Raw genomic sequence first — 17711 nt, 5'->3', positions numbered from 1 at the left:
CACTGTTGGAGGTATTATCTTTTGGATGAGATATTAAACCATGTACAGTTAGAGTTGTGGGCAGATCCCAGGATGGCAGTGGCTCATATTAATCTTGCAGAGAGAGAGGAGCATTTCTGCTCTCTGGGGCCAAAAAATGATTTCTCACACTTGCCTCTTCTGCTAGCTTTTATTCAGCAGAGTGACCACATTGGGCTCTTTGCCCAGTAGGCAGTAAAAATGGCATTGAATCCTATGACATACATGGGGCCCTGAAGGGAAGGAATAATTATATTTCTGCATGATTCAGATGAGTTTGTTCACTACTTAGTGTAAAGGATCTGAGGACATGGTGGTAAAGTTCCACCTCCTCCATTTTATACTCTTCCACTGCACTATTCCTACAGGCAGAAGAGTGACAACTCCCCCAAAGATCTCTCTGGAGCCAGCATCTACAATGTTTTTAAAAACATGCTTCCCCTCTATAAGTGGCATTTAATGTCATTATTTTCATTTCCCCCCAGGTTCCTCAACAACAACTGCTAATACCACTGGCATAAACAGTCCACTGCAGCTGGAGAAGAGAGATGTTTCCGGGTTACCCTGTAACCTCTACAGATATGGCTACTTTGAAACAAACATCACAGTTGTAGGTATGTAATATTATTTTTAAAATATGTTGCATTCAAATGCCCTATTTGGGAACCTGGATGAACTTGAATGAGCAAGGAGATTAATAAAATCTCCAATACTACAGAAACCTATAACCGGAACAAGGGAGAGAAATCATGGGCCCTGGTGCTTCTTCTGTTTCTGGATCCCTTAGCCCATCCCATCGGATGCCAGAATTGGGAACCATGGTCACAACGGGGTTGAATTGTTTCCTCTATGCTTCTATTTATCAAGCCCATCATAGGATCAGGTTTCAGTATGATACACTTTATAACCAAGGCTTTTTCCAGAGAATTCTGCATAATGTGGTTGTTCATATTATACTACCAGCTCCACTGCTTTAAACCTGGCCCTATGCAATATCCAGGCAACAACGTTCAAATCCTTAAACCATAAGCACTGCAAACAACAATCCCATGTACAAATAGGAACATCCTGTACTAATTGTGATGCATTCTATTGGTACATGACTCCTGGTTCATTTACAAGTTTAAAAATGATAAAACCTTCCAATCAAATCATTATCTGTACAAGTGGGCTTTGTTAAGATTTTGCACAAATATTTTCTCATTTTAAATTTAAACTAACCACACTTACAAATTCCCAGCACGGAACATATAATAGGAGAGCAAAGCTGGAAATCTGAAATATAAACAGAAAATGCTAGAAATAATCAGCGGGCCAAAGCAGCATCTGTAGAGAGACAAACAGAGTTAATGCTGCAGCTTCACAATCTGCACTAATTCTGACAAAAGGTCGCTGACCTCTGTTTCTCTCTGCACAGATGCCACCAGGTAATATTAACCCCTTTTGCCAGCCTTCCAAAAAGCAACCAGTTTATTGTAAGTCTCCCATTCCCCTTCAGCAAGAAACCCAGCACCTGCTGCCTGAGATCTGGTTTGGCAAAACATTCAACATGAATTTTAAAAAGAAATTATGAAGAAAATATAAACAACAATGCCAAAGCAATAAATTGATTATTTTTTTAAAAATGAATAAAAATTGAAATTTCAAAGGGCCAAGCAGCAGAGTTATCTAATAAAACAACTTTTTCTTTCGCTTTAGCTCTAAAGAAGAATCATATGGATTAGAAACCTTGGATGTGATTTTTCCACCCTGTTGTGCCCGGCGCCGATCCGGTTGCACCGCGGGAGAGGCCCAAAAACGGGCTTTGTTCTGGATGCCAAACCACGCGCATGTCACCCGGCCTGCGGCACCCGGTGCGATCTGTTGGGGACTAATATTTAAATGAGGCATTCGGCTCATCTGCGCAGCCTTTTTGAGGCCACAGTCTCCTGTCTCCCAGGAGTCCCTGGCAGCAGCGTCGAGGCCTCACCCGGGTGCTGATTAGTACTGCTCTCCACAAGCGGAGACCATTGTGATGGCCACTGAGGGGATCTCAGTGGTCATTGGAACCTTTCAGGTGGTCGGGGACAGGGCAGAGCACTGCTTTGGCACTTACCCTGGTAGTGCCAACCTGGCCCGGTCAGAGTGCTTGGGTCTCATGGACAGTGCCTGGGTGCCAGGTTGGCATTGCCAAGGGGCAGAGCCTGAGGCGGGCCATGCCCATGAAAGGAGAGTTGAAGGGGGATTTGAATGGTGGGGAGTGAAATGGGGGTATGAAGGGGCGTCATGAAGTTTGGGGTGTTGAGGTGGGGGGGGTTCCTGAAAGGGTGAGGCTCACTCAGTGCCGTAAGAAGATCGACGACTTCCACCGGGCCACACAGGTGGGTTGGTACCAGCCGCCTGGCACCAGCCCCGCCCACCCGAGCATGTGCCTGGTACTGCCCCCACCCAGCACCGTATTGTTCCACGACCCACCCATGTTCAGTAATGCTGCCCTCGCTGGTGCCTTCCGATACTCCCCATTCCCCCCATACTCCCCATTCTCCCATACTCTCCTTTCCCCCCATACTCCCTAACCCCCCAAACTCCCCTTAGCCCCACCCTCCCATACTCCCCTTCCCCTCCATACTCCCCATTCCCTCCATACTCCCCATATTCCCCACTCCCCTCTACTCTCACCATCTCCTCCACCCCCCCCTCCCCCCAACCCTGTGATGGACCCTCTGTGTCCCAACAGGAGACATTAGCCCACAGACTGGAGAGGGCCCTGATGGACAGCGGGGTGCTGGACACCAGAGTCCTCACCACCTACAAGGAACGGACCTGGAGGCTGTGAGGACATGTCTACCACCAACATAGAGGTTGGAGTATGGTGCAGAGGTGAAATTCCACTGGACCCTATCCGGAGGACCTGTCACACGTGAGTTGATTGTGCCATGACCCATCCCTCCCACTGACCCCATGTGCATTCGCCCGCAGGATCCTCATCTGACGGTGCTGGCACATCTGAGGTGGTCTCCCCCCCCCCCCCCCCCCTCCCCCCCCAGAGCACCCTATGGAGTGTTAATCGCGGCTACCAGCTCCCCCGGGCCCATCAGCCCCAGGGCCCCAGAGAATGCCCGCCAGGGACGTGGTAGGCAGCAGGCTGTCTCCACCTCTGATGTGCATTCTAATAATAATAATTGCTTATTGTCACAAGTAGGCTTCAATGAAGTTACTGAGAAAAGCCCCTATTTGCCACAGTCCAGCGCCTATTCGGGGAAACCGGTACGGGTATTGACCCCAAGCTGCTGGTCTTGTTCTGCATTATAAGCCAGCTGTTTAGCCCACTGTGCTAAACCAGCCCCTCTGGGGACATACCTAGGTCCAGCGGTAGAGCACATCAGGTTGAGGATCACTGAGAGGGCACAGGGTGGGGGGCGGTGGGGGGTTGGGGAAGGTGCAATGAGAATGGGAGGAAGGGGTTGTAGGGGTGGGTTGGAACCAAAGGGGGATTGGGACAGTTAGGGACGTATGTATAGCATTAAAAAACATTGCACTGGGGCAGCACGGTGGCGCAGTGGGTTAGCCCTGCTGCCTCACGGCGCCGAGGTCCCAGGTTCGATCCCGACTCTGGGTCATTGTCCATGTGGAGTTTGCACATTCTCCCCGTGTTTGCGTGGGTTTCGCCCCAACAACCCAAAAATATGCAGGGTAGGTGGATTGGCCTCACTAAATTGCCCCTTAATTGGAAAAAAATAATTGGGTACTCTAAATTTATATTTTTTTAAAAACGTTGCACTCAAGAGAAATGGCGCCTCTGCCACTTTCTTCCACAATGCGGGGCAAGCACCCCTGCCGCAGTTCCCCAAGCATGAAGACCCTGGATGCCTCTCCATCCCAAACCCCCCCCCACACACTCCCAGACACACCACGTGCAGGTGGATAGGTGTGAGCGAGCACTCAGCTGACAAGTAGGAGTCAGACTATGGCTGGTTCTGTGGGTCCTCCCCCGACTTGACCTCCACCACTTCCTGGTCCGGTGCCTCCTCGTTCCCCCTCCTCGGAGATGGCCATATGTTCCTCCTCCTCCATCTCCAGCACATCGCCCCACTGCTGTGCCAGGTTGGGGAGTGCACAGCAGACCACTACAAAGAGGGCAATCCTCCGGGGGCTGTACTGCAGTGCACCACCAGAGCGGTCGAGGCATCGGAACCACATTTTGAGGAGTCTTGCTCAATAACAGCCCGTGTGGCTGCATGGGCCTTATTGTATCGGGTCTCCGCATTGGTCACCGTCCTCCGTACTATCGTCATTAGCCAGGTCCTAAGCGGGTACCCCTTATCCCCCAAGAGCCAACCGGCCAGCCTGGCGTGGTTCCCGAAGAGGCCGGGGATGTCCAACTGCCCCAGAGTGTAGCTGTCGTGCACACTCCCTGGGCACACGCATGTATGATCTTCATGTGGTCACACAGGGGCTGGACGTTCAGGGAGTGAAAAAACTCCTTCCTGTTGATGTAGGACACTCCCAGATGGCCCGGTGAGCGCAAGGCGACATGCATGCCCTCCTTACCTCTGGATCTGGGGTATTCCAGCGATGGTGGAGACTCCTGCTGCCCAGGCATCCTGTTGAGCCCGGTCCATGTCAAAGTTTATATATGATGTGGCGATCCGGCATTGGACTGGGGTGAGCACAGTAAGAAATCTTACCACACCAGGTTAAATTCCAACAGGTTTGTTTCAAATCACTAGCTTTCAGAGCACTGCTCCTTCCTCAGGTGAATGAAGAGGTAGGTTCCAGAAACATTTATATAGACAAAGTCAAAGATGCAAGACGATGCTTTGAATGTGAGCATTTGCAAGTATTTAAGTCTTTACAGAGCCAGAGAGAGGGGTAACCCCAGTTTAGAGGTGTAAATTGTCTCAAGCCAGGACAGTTGGTAGGATTTTTCAAGTCCAGGCCAGATGGTGGGGGTTGAATGTAATGCGACATGAATCCAAGGTCCCGGTTGAGGCCATACTCATGTGTGCGTACCTGGGGGTGGGTGGTGTTCTCACCTGTAATGGTGGTACCCATGTCGATGATCTGGCATGTCTTGCAGAGATTGCCCTGGCAGGGTTGTGTGGTGTCGTGGTCACTGTTCTGAAGGCTGGGTAGTTTGCTGCAAACAATTGCTTGTTTGAAGTTGCGCGGTTGTTTGAAGGCAAGTAGTGGGGGTGTGGGGATGACCTCGGCAAGATGTTTGTCTTCATCGATGACATGTTGAAGGCTGTGAAGAAGATGTCATAGTTTCTCCGCTCCAGGGAAGTACTGGACGACGAAGGGTACTCTGTCGGTTTTGTCCCGTGTTTGTCTTCTGAGGAGGTCGGTGCGGTTTTTTGCTGTGGCGCGTTGGAACTGTCGATCGATGAGTCGAGCGCCATATCCCGTTCGTACGAGGGGATATTTCAGCGCCTGTAGATGTCTGTTACACTCCACATCTACAGATGCTGAAAGATGCCTTGAGGAAGGAGCAGTGTTCCGAAAGTTAGTGATTTGAAACAAACCTGTTGGACTTTAACCTGGTGTTGTAAGACTTCTTACAAAGTTTATATAGTTTACTGCTGGGCAAACAGGGCATCCGTGACCTCATGGATGCACTTGTGGACTGTCGCTTGTGAGATGCCGCACAGATCCCCGCTTGAGCCCTGGAATGATCCTGAAACGTAAAAATTCAGAGCTGCCGTGTCCTTGACAGCCGCCTCCTCTTCCATGTGGTGCCACCCTCCGTCTCCTTGTTGAGGCGGAGCCTCGTGTGGCACATAATGTCCGTCATCTGTTCGAAATACCAGCGACACATGTACACCTTGGGCCGTTGTCGCCTCCCCCTCTGGGTCCTTCCCTGGCCTGATGGGCAGCTGGGTGCTCAGGGTGTAGGGTGGGACCGTGCTCATGGGCCACCGCCTCAAGCCACTGTCGACATTGGTGCCACCACCTTCTCCTGCGATGGACCGACTGGCCTGCCAGTAGCACAAGTGTCCAGGCATCTGGTCTGATTGCGATGCTGGTTAATAACTCTCACTTGATACATGGTACGTCTACCCATGGGAATCCACTTGGGAGCTGGGAAGTGCTCACTTAACTATGATTGCCAATTCCCTATTAGCAATAGCCTTCAGCCATGCGGTCAGATGTCTCCGCAATCAGTGGGAGTTATGGGTAGTTGGTGGAGCAGACAGGCAGGGCCTGGAGTTGCCCCCGGAACGGGAACACACGATCCAGGGAGTGGCCATGACAGGCCGTGGGCGCTGAGACACCCGTCTGCCTCTCCATCTTTCACAATCGACACTTGCTCACTTCCCCATGGGTCCGAGAGGTTTGGAAATTCTCTCATTGAGCTGGAGTTCGGGGTGGTTGCGAAGGTGGCAAGGTGGCTTCCTTTTGGCCCTGTCTAACTCTTCTCCTGCTCCAGACCTCACTGTTGCTACAACTGCCACACCTACTTTCCCTGCCCGTTTGGGTAACCTGGTGCCTGATGTCCTTTAGTAGGCCGGCACCTACACATGCGGGTGACAATGTGGCCACGGTTGGACTAGCTCACCCAAAATGCACTCTGGCAGTAATAAAATGGCCTTGCGGACTTGGGCTCTCACTCCTTTAAATCTTTATATGACATAACTTTGTCTTGGAATGGTACGCCCACCGCGCACTAGTCTGCAAACACATTGAGACAGGCAACCGGCTACTTGAGTGAGGGGGCGATGCTGCCTGATAGGGACAGGCCCCAGTGGTTTGCACCATGTGTGCCCCCATCTCCCGGGTCTTGCCTTTGACCTTAAATGACTTGAACTTTCCTACCTGGTTAGATACTGTTCTAAGAAACTGACTGCACAGTCTCAGTTTTTATCTGCAATGTATCAATGAAAGGCATTGTGCCACCGCTGAATCTGCAAATTAATAAAGAATGTATAATAACTCAAAGGTACACGTGTCTCCAAAGTGTTAATATTAGTGCAAACATGAAATTTGAATTGTTCTTCTTTGTAGATGGAATTGTTGGAGTCAGCATTGTAGAGATGACCAGTATTCAGATATCCACAGATTCTCAACAGAACTCCATGGTGAATTTTGTTGTCACATGCCAGGGAAGGTAAGTTGCTTGCTTTATAAGGAATAGGGGCAGGAGAAGGCCATCTGGCTCATGGAGGCTATACTCCCATTCAATGAGATCAGGACTGATTCTCTACTGCAATTTCGCTTTCCGACCTGGTCCCAAAACCCTTTATCCCCTTCGTGCCCAAAGATCTATTGACCTCCTCTTGAATATGCTCAATGACTGAACATTGAAAGTCCTCTGGGGTACAGAATTCCAAAGATTCTCAACCCTCCGAGTGAAAGAATTCCTCCTCAACTCAATCCTAAGTTCCAAGAACACTAACTCAGTAGAAAGTTGCTTCTAAATTGCTTGGCTGCTTTCCTTTCAAAGGATAGACCTTTGTGTGACCATGATTAGCTTCGAGACAAAGGCTTCTATATTGATGGGGCCAAGTCTACTCAGCAGTGGGGTGGAGGTTCAGACAGGAAACCCAGACGTTTATTATGGGGAATTTTAACTCCACACAAAGCATCTTTTTTCATAAAGAAATCCCCACCTGGAAGCCTCGGCTCCCAGATGGTGAGGGGCATGTTGGAGCTGGACATAGGAACAGGAAGGGTGCTTGCAGCTGCTAGTGAGGCGGTCCAATCCTCAATCCCAGGTCGGTGGGGGAATTCTGATCTCCGGGCGAGGTCTCCGGGAGAGGAGAACTGATGTAATACATAATATATGTGAGGCTTCCCGTCTTATATTTAAATGGACAACCCGTCTCCTGGGAGTGGTTGGTTGCCCACCCCCTGCCCCATCTCTGTTGAACCCAGAATTAAGCAGATTTTTAAAAATGTTTGCATCTCACCTGACCCCTAACCCACCTGTTATCGGGGTTAAAATTACCCCCAAGCATTCCAAACCGGGAAGAAGATATATTCAGCCAAACTAATACACCAATACATGGACCTAGATTAATCTCCGTAATGTGGTTAGAACTGAGTGTGCATTTGGGAAGGACAACATTAAAGATTAAAGGCAAAACTAATTTATATTTATATAATGCCTTTAACATAATGAAACCTCCCAATTCACTTCACAAGAACATCATAAAACATATGACACCAATCCACATAAGGTAAAAAAGGTCAGATGACCAAATGCATGATCAAAGAGGTAAGTTTTAAGTAGTATCTTAAAGGGGGAACGTGAGATTAAGAGCTGGAAAGGTGTACGGAGGAAATTCCAGAGCTTGGTGCCGAGACAACTGAATGCTCAGCCACCAACTGTGTAGCAATTATAATTAGGGATGCACAAAAGATCTAAAATAGTGGAATGCTATATTTCATAGGGTTGTGGGACTGGAGATTACAGAGACGAAACTATGGAAGGATTTGAAAACGGGGATAAAAATTTCAAGATCAAGCAGTTGCTTGACTGGGGGCCAATAGAGGTTAGTGAGCACATCTACCTTGCTTGCCCTTAACATCAAGGAATTTCTGGGATTAGATTAATTAACAGGCTGGTCGGGAGTGTCCTGTTTCTGTCTCTGCAAGGTGGCTTCTCTCAAGTGGGGAGATTGGGGTGAGGAAGTAAAGAAACTGTTATATCCCACATGGGTCTTGCGGATACAGATGATCCACTTCCCCGTGGAGCTTGCAGATTTTGAGGGACTGGAGCCACTAACTGGGCACTAAACTCATCAGCAGCCCAATTATGGAAGCTGCATTTGAAGACAGCAATGCCAATGCTGCATGGGATTGGGACCCATAAATTATTCAGGAATCCCGAATTGAAAATCATCCCACAGAAATCTGGTCCTTTATACAGTGTTGCTAAAGTACTGATAAAGGGATGAATCCCCTCACTGAGTTGGCCACTTAAGGGGCATCAGTTGGCCTCTGGGCAGAAAACCCAGCCTTGACCTTCCTTGCCCCTGACTTAATTGGGGGAATTGGGAATTATTCTTGGAGCTGTTGTATTTATGTGGCTGGTCTGTTAGGTTTCTGGTCAGCGCTGAGGGGAGATAGTTAAATTCTCTCTTGCTAAAGACGATCATTGCTTGGCACTTGTGTGGCAAAACTGTTTATTGCCATTGATCAATCCAAGCCTGAATGCTGTTCAGATTGTGTTGGATGCGTCATGGACAGCATTATTATCTGAGGAATTATGTATGGATCCGAACATTGCGCAATCATTAGAGAACATCCCCGCATCTGATTTTATGGTGGGCAGATGATTGTTGATGAAGCAGCTGATGATGGATGGGCCTAGGTTACTGCCTTGAGGGACCGCTATAGTGATGTCCTGGGGCTGAGGCGCTTTGGCTTTCAACTGTAATTTTACAAAGGTTCCTTGATGCCACAAAAGGCAGTCACCTCACCTGTGGAATTCAATTCCTTGTCCACGTTTGAACCAAGGCTGTATCGAGATCCAGAGTCAATTGGCACACGTAGAACCCAAACTGAGCATCAGTGAGCAAATCATTGGTAAATACCATTTGATAGTAAGTTGTCAACACCTTCCATCAATTTTCTGATGACTGAGAATACACTGATGTGGCAGTAATTGGCCAAATTACATTTGCCTTGCTTTTTGTGGACAGCGTATACCTGGGGTATATTCATTTTATTAGATAGATGCAAGTGTTGCAATCAGCTTGGCTAGAGGGCGGGCAGCACGTGGTGTAGTGGTTAGCACTGGGACTGCGGCACTGAGGATCCGGGTTTGAATCTCGGCCCTGGGTCATTGTCCGTGTGGAATTTGCACATTCTCCCCATGTCTGCTTGGGTTTCACCCCCACAACCCAAACATGTGCAGGTTCGGTGCATTGACCATGCTAAATTGCCCCTTAATTGGAAAAAAAAATATTGGGTACTCTAAAGTTACAAAAAGAATGCTTGGATAGAGGTGCAGCTAATCCTGGAGCACAAGTCCTTGGCACTACAGCTTCGATGTTGTCAGGGCCCATAGCCTTTGCTGTACCCAGTCTACTCAGGTTTTTCTTGGTATTACATGAAGTGAATCAAATCTGTGATGCTGAGGATCTAGGGGAAGTCTGAGGTGGATCATTCACTTAGCACTTCTGGCTGAAGATGGTTGCAAACTGTTCAGCCTTGTCTTTTACACACATGCTGAAGGCAGGTCTTGCCTCAAGAAGGAAGATTTGATGGTTTATCCTATCGATGCCGTCATGGACAGATGCATCCGCAACAAATAGATTGGTGTGGACAAGTTTTTCCTTGTTGGCAAAATATTGGGATTGTGGGGTTGCCGGAGGGGATTGAGGGCCCTACCCCCAGATAATATATCTCGGGCATGTTCTGAAAAATAGTGGATGAGGGCATCCCAGCCTGACTTTAGCTGGGGTCTGGTTTAGCACACTGAGCTAAATGGCTGGCTTGTAATACAAACAAGGCAGCAGTGTGGGTTCAATTCCCGTACCAGCCTCCCCAAACAGGAGCTGGAATGTGGCGACTAGGGGCTTTTTACAGTAACTTTATTGAAGCCTACTTGTGACAATAAACGATTATTATTAATTGGACCCAGCCCATCGCATACTTCGGCTGAAGCCTTGTCCTAAAGACCCACCGCATGCAGTAATTGTGAGATTCCACAGCTTTAAGGAAAAGGAGAGGGTTTTGCGATAGGAAGGCCACTCAATCACTCCATCAGGTTTTATCAGGACATGGCTGCAGAGTTAGCAAAGAAAAGAGCCGCATTCAATGGAGTCAAAGCCACCCTGTACAAGAGTGGAATCAGGTTCAGGTTGGTCTACCCAGCTCGTCTTTTGAGGGAAAAGACTATTTCTTCAATGTACTGGGAGAGGTAAACACTTTTGTTAAAAAACACAAGTTGGGGCATTGTAATTTATTCTTTGGCTCCGTTGATGGGCATGTTGTATTGTTACATTGTTGGGGTTTCATGTCCTTGTTTTTTCTTATTAATGTTGGGGTTGTATTATTTTGTTCTTGATTGTAATTCAGGTTTTACACTATGTGGGATTCTGTTCATTGTATTTATATATAGCTTCCTTCCAGTGCACAAGTTAAATGGGGTTTTGGTATTTTGTTATTTTTCTCTTTCTCCAGTTGGGAGTCTCCCTGCTAACTAAGTAGTTAATTAACGGGAGAGGTTTTGGAGGATTCACTGCAGCTCATTATAGCAGTTTTTTTATATAATGAGCTTAGAGTTTTTGTTATGGTTGCGTTTGTTAAACATAGGTTTTAGTATTATGGTAAGTTTTTGTTTGCCTCGCTCCTATTTGTACTTGGGTGGGGTCACATTCAATGGCAATGGCATTGCTGGGAGAGGGGTGGGGCAGATTGCTGATGGTGCCTGTTGATTTTTTTTTTGTTCAGTCTTTTGACGTGGCTTGGTGGCCACCTTAGGTGAATCTATTTGCTTTACCTTTTAAGTATCCCTATTGCCTAGTTTAATGGTCAGCAATACTGATACTAACTTTTAATTCCAGATATTTATTTAATTAACTGACTTTAAGTCACAAGAAACGTTATCATAAACCTAGGTGCAGTGATTATTCAGCCATTTGCTACATTTTCTCTTTTCAGATACTGATGTATTTTTATAGAATTTTGTTTTTCTTCTAACAATGACTTTACACTTGCCTTCACATCTCAATTAAAGCTTGGCTTCTGTGATTTTTTTTTCTTTGCAGTATACCTACTGATGTATGCACTATGATAGGGGATGGCTCATGCATGAAGCTGCAAAACATGATCTGTGATCCTGTTGAGGCTGTTGACTCATGTTATCTGACCCTTCGTAGACGCTTCAATGAATCCGGCATCTACTGTGTGAACATCACATTAAGGGATAATACCAGTTTAGCTGTTGCTAGTACACTCGTATCAATTGGAGGTAAGCTCTTATTTTTCTGCGACTGGACTCCTTTAAGTAATAACTACAAAGGGTGCATTAGTACTGTAGCTTCTCCGTTATTTAAGAATCCCGCCAAATTATAGAACATAGACCATACAGTGCAGGAAGCCATTCGGCCCATCGAGTCTGCACCGACCCACTTAAGCCCTCACTTCCATCCTACCCCCGTAACCCCAATAACTTCCACCCTATCCCCGTAACCCAATAACCCCTCCTAACCTTTTTAGACACTAAGGGCAATTTATCATGGCCAATCCACCTAACCTGCACGTCTTTGGACTGTGGGAGGAAACCGGAGCACCCGGAGGAAGCCCACGCAGACACGGGGAGGACATGCAGACTCTGCACAGACAGTGACCCAGCGGGGAATAGAACGTGGGACACTGGCGCGGCGAAGCCACAGTGCTATCCACTTGTGCTACCGTGCTGCCCACATCTTATGCTATAAGATCTCAATTAGCCTTCCTTTCACTTTGATAACTAGGAATATGTGGAATATATTCAAATTATAGTCTTTCAGTTTGTTGATCATGACTCATTTACCCACCCATATTCCTTGATACCTTTACCTAATCAAAATCTGTCAATCTCAGGTCTTGAAAATTTCATTTGACACGGTATCTGCAGTCTTTTGGGGGAAAGAGTACATAAATGTGTTTGCTGATTCACTTTTGCTTTAATTAAAAAATAAAATTTAGAGTGCCCAATTCATTTTTTTGAATTAAGGGGCAATTTAGCATGGCCAATCTACCTAGCTTGCACATCTTTTTGTGTTGTGGGGCCAAAACCCACGCAAACACGGGGAGAATTTGCAAACTCCACACGGACAGTGACCCAGAGCCAGGATCGAACCTGGGACCTCAACGCCGTGAGGCAGCAGTGCTAACCACTGCGCCACCGTGCCACTGTGGATTTGTCCGCCAGAGGCAATATTTCTCAATATCTCCCCTATCAAATTAGTTTATCATTTGAAACACCTCAATTAAATCACCCATCAAACTTCCAAATTGAAAGGAATAAAAAATGGTTATGTAATCTTTGGGGAAAAAAATTATTTAAAAAAAAATTGAAGTATCTAATTCATTTTTATTCCAATTAAGGGGCAATTTAACGTGGCCAATCCACTACCCTGCACATCTTTGGATTGTGGGAGTGAGACCCACACAGACACGGGGAGAATGTGCAAACTCCATACTGACAGTGGCTGGGATCGAACCTGGGTCCTCGGCACTCTGAGACAGCAGTGTTTATATAACCTGTCCTCAAAACCTCACTCTTTAAGCCCTGGGGTCATTTTGTACTTCAAAGGCCAGTAAACCTTTCTAAACTGAACGCTGTACTCCAGATGAGGTCTGAACAAGGTTCTGCTCAACTGAATCATAACTTCCTCCCTTTCATATTCTAACCCTGTGATAAATGTCAACATTTCATTAACCTTTTGCATTACCCTTTGAACCCATGAACTAGTTTTATGTTATGTGTAATTGGACAACTAACACCCTTTCCTCCTCCACAGTTTCAAGTCTCTTGCCATTAAGAAAATATTCTGATACGTCTTTCTTGTTTTCAAAGTGGATGACTCCACATTTCCTCCCAATTGTCAGTTTTAATTGTGCCTCCTAATTTAGTGTTATCTGTAATATTAGATAAACAACTCTCTGTCCCTTTATTTAAGTCATTGATACACATGATAAAATGCTAAGGCTCCAGTATATATCCCTGGGGGATACCATTTGTCACAGAAAATACATTCCTTTTAACCTTGCTTGTGTACTTCAGCAGCAGCAGCTCTGATCATTCTGGCCCAAGGTTGTTTTATAGCAAAGCCTTTACTTTTGAAGTCTAAGATTGCTCTGCTCTAAATTCAATTTCCTTTGTTTGGAACATGCTTGGGTCTTTTTCATGTCTCAACAGAATTTGCATATGATCAGTTGAGAGCAATGAAGGGCATAATGGGCAGATTCCCAGGAAACGCATGGGCAGAATCTTTGACAGGTAGGGGGGAGATTGAAAATCCTCCAACCTCCATATCCACTGGAATTTAAAACGCTCCAGCAAATCGGTGGAATCCCAGCATAATTGGATTCTGGTCCGCAAAACAAAGTCTGGTTTACCGTCCACTGTGATTCACAGCCATTGCTTCCAAATGTGCTTACCGATTTGTTACATTTATTGCACAGAGAAAAATCCCAGGGTTTGAATCAAGAAGCCAATTTTTATATTTGTTTTAAATCTATTTTTTATCACATTTAAATTTATGTGCTTAGATTGTTCCTAGTCTAATGTGATGTGATGTTCTGGATTACTAATTGTGCCATTTTATACATCTTAATGAAATCAACTCTAGATTCTCCTTGTTATCTTTAGGTTTTCCTCATTTCAATCTTAATGCTCTTCTTGACACGCAAAATATATTGATAGGGTACAATGTCCACTAGAATTGAGCACAATACAATAACAATGTATATTTATACGGTGCTTTAACTTAATAAAAAATATTTTTATGGGAGAATTTTGGAAGGGGGTAGCAAGCACGGTGTCGAGGGTGGTAGGATCCAGGGCCAATCCAGGCTGGGGACTCGCAACTTTTGGGGTTGCAGTGGAGCCGGGAGTGCAGGAGGCGAAAGAGGCCGGTGTTCTGGCCTTTGCGTCCCTAGTAGCCCGGCGGAGGATTCTGCTTCAGTGGAAGGATGTGAGGCCCCCAAGCGTGGAGGCCTGGATCAATGATATAGCGGGGTTGATCAAATTGGAGAGGGTGAAATTTGCCCTGAGGAGATCAGTACAGGGGTTCTTCAGGCGGTGGCAGCCTTTCATTGACTTCCTGGCAGAACGGAAGGAAAATAGGCCGGCAACAGCAGCAACCCGGGGGGGGGGGGGGGGGGGGGGTGGGGGGTTGTTTTGGGGAGGGGAGAAATAGAAAGAATGTGTATATATGTTTATTGAATATGCCGGGTGCTTATATATTTCTTCTTTTTGTAGTTACTGGGGGGGGGGGGGGGGTTTGGTTTTTGGGGTTATTGTGTTTTTTGTTGTTGTTGTCAATGCTGTTTTCTTGTTTTATTTTCTGTTTTTGATATTTTTTGAAAATCTCAATAAAAATTATTTAAAAAAAATATATATTTTTTTTTATTCAAGATTTTCATTTTTACAAAAACAATACAGCAAATCCCAACCCCGTATTAAACCAGAGGTACATGCCCCCTCTCCCTTCATCCCTACATAAAAAAATCAAAACCTTAATAAAAGTAAACATGCAAACTCCTCCCCAACAGCTGATTGTAATCGGTTGCCTGAAAAAGGAGATGAAGAGCTGCCACCTCAAGGAGAATCCTTCCACCAATCCCCTCATGGTATATCTGATCTTCTCAAGGTGCAAAAATGCCATTGTTCCCCAATACAGTGGAGGCCTTAGGTGGCACCCAAGCAGAACACGCCATTGGGTATTAGCGAGGCGAAGGTTAGGACACCTGCCTTCGTCCCCTTCTGCAACACCGGCAAAATCACCAAAATCACCAAAGATGGCTACCAACGGGTACGGCTCTAACCCAAAATCCCTGACATCATATCAAAAAAGGAATAGTCCCTTTAACTTGGTGCTTCAGAAGAGCATTATCAAACAAAGTATGGCACTGAGCCACGTAAGTTAGGACCAAATGTTTGTCAAAAAGACTTTTAAGAAGTGTCTTAAAAGGGGAACGGGAGGTGGCGAGGTGACTAAATGTAGGGAGGAAATTCCAGAACTGTCTGAGGCAACAGAAGGCATGGCCACTGATGGAAGAGCAATTATGATTGGCAATGCACAGGATGCCAGAATTAGAGCAGCACAGATATCTTGGATGGCTGTGGAGTTGGAGCAGATTACAGAGATAGGGCAACACTATGGAGGGATTTGGAAACAAGAATGAAGAATTTTTAAATCAAGACATTGCTTGACTGTGAGCCAGTGTAAACAGTGAGCACTGGGATTAAAAGGGAATGAGTTGCGACACGGGCAGCAGAGTTTTGGATAGGTTCAAGTTTAAGGAGCATAGACTGTGGGAGACCAGCCAGGAGTGTGTTGTAATAGTCAAGAGGCAATGAAAGCATGAATAGATTTCAGCAGCAAATAAGCTGTGGCAGTGTGAAGTTGCATGATATTACGGAAGTGGAAATAGGCAGTCTTAGAGATGGTACGAATACGAGGATGGAAGCTTATCTCAGGACCAATGTTGTGAACAGACTGGCTGAACCTCAGAGTTGTCAGCGATAGGATGGAGTTGTTGAAGTTAAGGAATGGATTTGGAACAGGAATGAAAACCAGGGCTCTAGTCTTTCCAATATTTAATCACTCCAAATATGGCCTGACACTTACATTGCATAAACCCAAATACTTGTGCTCATTGTTCTGACTAATTATCACAGCATTCTGTTTGTTATATACTGTTTTGCAACATTGCCTATAATATTATGATCATTAATATCTGAGACTAATGCTGTGTTCTCTAAAAGTAGATATTCTCTGGTGACTTAGTTTTCAATTCATGAACAGGTTCTCGCAGTGCTACAGGACTGCAAAGTGTCTTAATCTTTGGTGCTTGCCTGGTGGTTCTTATGATCGGTGTGGCTTTTTTCTTTTATAGGTAAGTTTTGATTATCATTGTAGTGATAGCATGGTTGTGTTGTAATTCACTGACTGACCACTAGGAGTCTCACTAGTATATAAGTGAATATTAAAGTCAGCTAACCCCTCAGACTGGCTGGAGGAAATCGAGAGAGGCTGCTTGTACATGATTGATAGCTTTTTCATCTGTTCTCTTGTATATTGTTTGCCCATACTTAATGTTAACAAATCATTTATCGCTTTAACTAAAATGCTCTTGTAATAAATAAGGCCATCTTATTTATTATCAAGATCAAGAGCATATACAATCAACAGGAAAGGAAAAGAGGCACAAAGATAAAAGGAATACTAGAAATTTCTGAAGAGTTAAAGTCAATCAATTTACAGACAAAATATATTACAGAAATTAGAAAAACAGATCACGTTTTTACCTCGTTCTTCAATTCCCCAGATGAATCTTATTCAGACTAAATAAACATTGCACTAAAATTCAGATCAGGTCCAAAATGAAACTGAGGTGAATTTCCAGATGAGGGATTGATAAATGGGCCAAAACCGTATTACACTTGGAATTTGCCTTTTTTTTCCAGTCAGTGGATGAAATTCCAGTGAGGGAGGGGTATGATCTGGTCATGGCCAAATCTTCCACCTGCTTCTCCCATATCAAGTGGCTGTGCCTGGGCAAGAGGATCCTGGGCTTTCCCAAGAATTCTGCTCTGAACACGCTTTGAATACTGGTCCCAGATGAGAGATGGTACGAGGTCCAAATAGGCACACTCTTCAAGCTAAAAGTAATCAATCCTGTAGACGATCAATTGTCTTCAGGAAAAGTTACCCCCTTTTGCATTGTAAACTGAAGGTGGTGAAAGGTTTCCTTTTTGATTGGCTTTTGCTGGATCTCCTTTCTAGTATCTCAGTGATGAGGCATGGCTCCTACTTTGTTAACAGTGATATTCAATTTTGATTCTATTGAGCTCAATTTGGGCAGATTCTGCAATGGCAGGCATCTAGACCAGACAGATTACTACCCAACCACTGAAGTCAAATATCAACCACAATATGGACCTTGTGAAATGAAAATCGCTTATTTTCACAAAAGCCCCTAGTCGCCACAGTCCGGCGCCTGTTCAGGGAGGCTGGTACGGGAAGGAAACTTCTCATGAGCTTAAA

At 45.6% G+C, this 17711-nt stretch overlaps 1 protein-coding gene across 2 annotated transcripts in view; it reads left to right on the top strand.

Annotated features, from left to right (window-relative positions):
- Window positions 1–17711, top strand: part of gpnmb (glycoprotein (transmembrane) nmb) — a 73409-nt gene that overhangs the window by 54354 nt on the left and 1344 nt on the right. For both annotated transcript variants that reach the window (XM_038797411.1, XM_038797410.1), the window contains 4 exons: window positions 504–632; window positions 7003–7105; window positions 11718–11920; window positions 16470–16560. In XM_038797411.1, coding sequence (XP_038653339.1) covers window positions 504–632; window positions 7003–7105; window positions 11718–11920; window positions 16470–16560 — 526 coding nt within the window. The remainder of the gene's footprint in view (window positions 1–503; window positions 633–7002; window positions 7106–11717; window positions 11921–16469; window positions 16561–17711) is intronic.

The sequence above is a fragment of the Scyliorhinus canicula genome, chromosome 5, assembly GCF_902713615.1.
Source record: "Scyliorhinus canicula chromosome 5, sScyCan1.1, whole genome shotgun sequence".
Lineage (NCBI taxonomy): Eukaryota > Metazoa > Chordata > Chondrichthyes > Carcharhiniformes > Scyliorhinidae > Scyliorhinus > Scyliorhinus canicula.
Note: the sequence above shows the minus strand (reverse complement) of the source record. Positions and strands in the feature narration are given on the sequence as shown.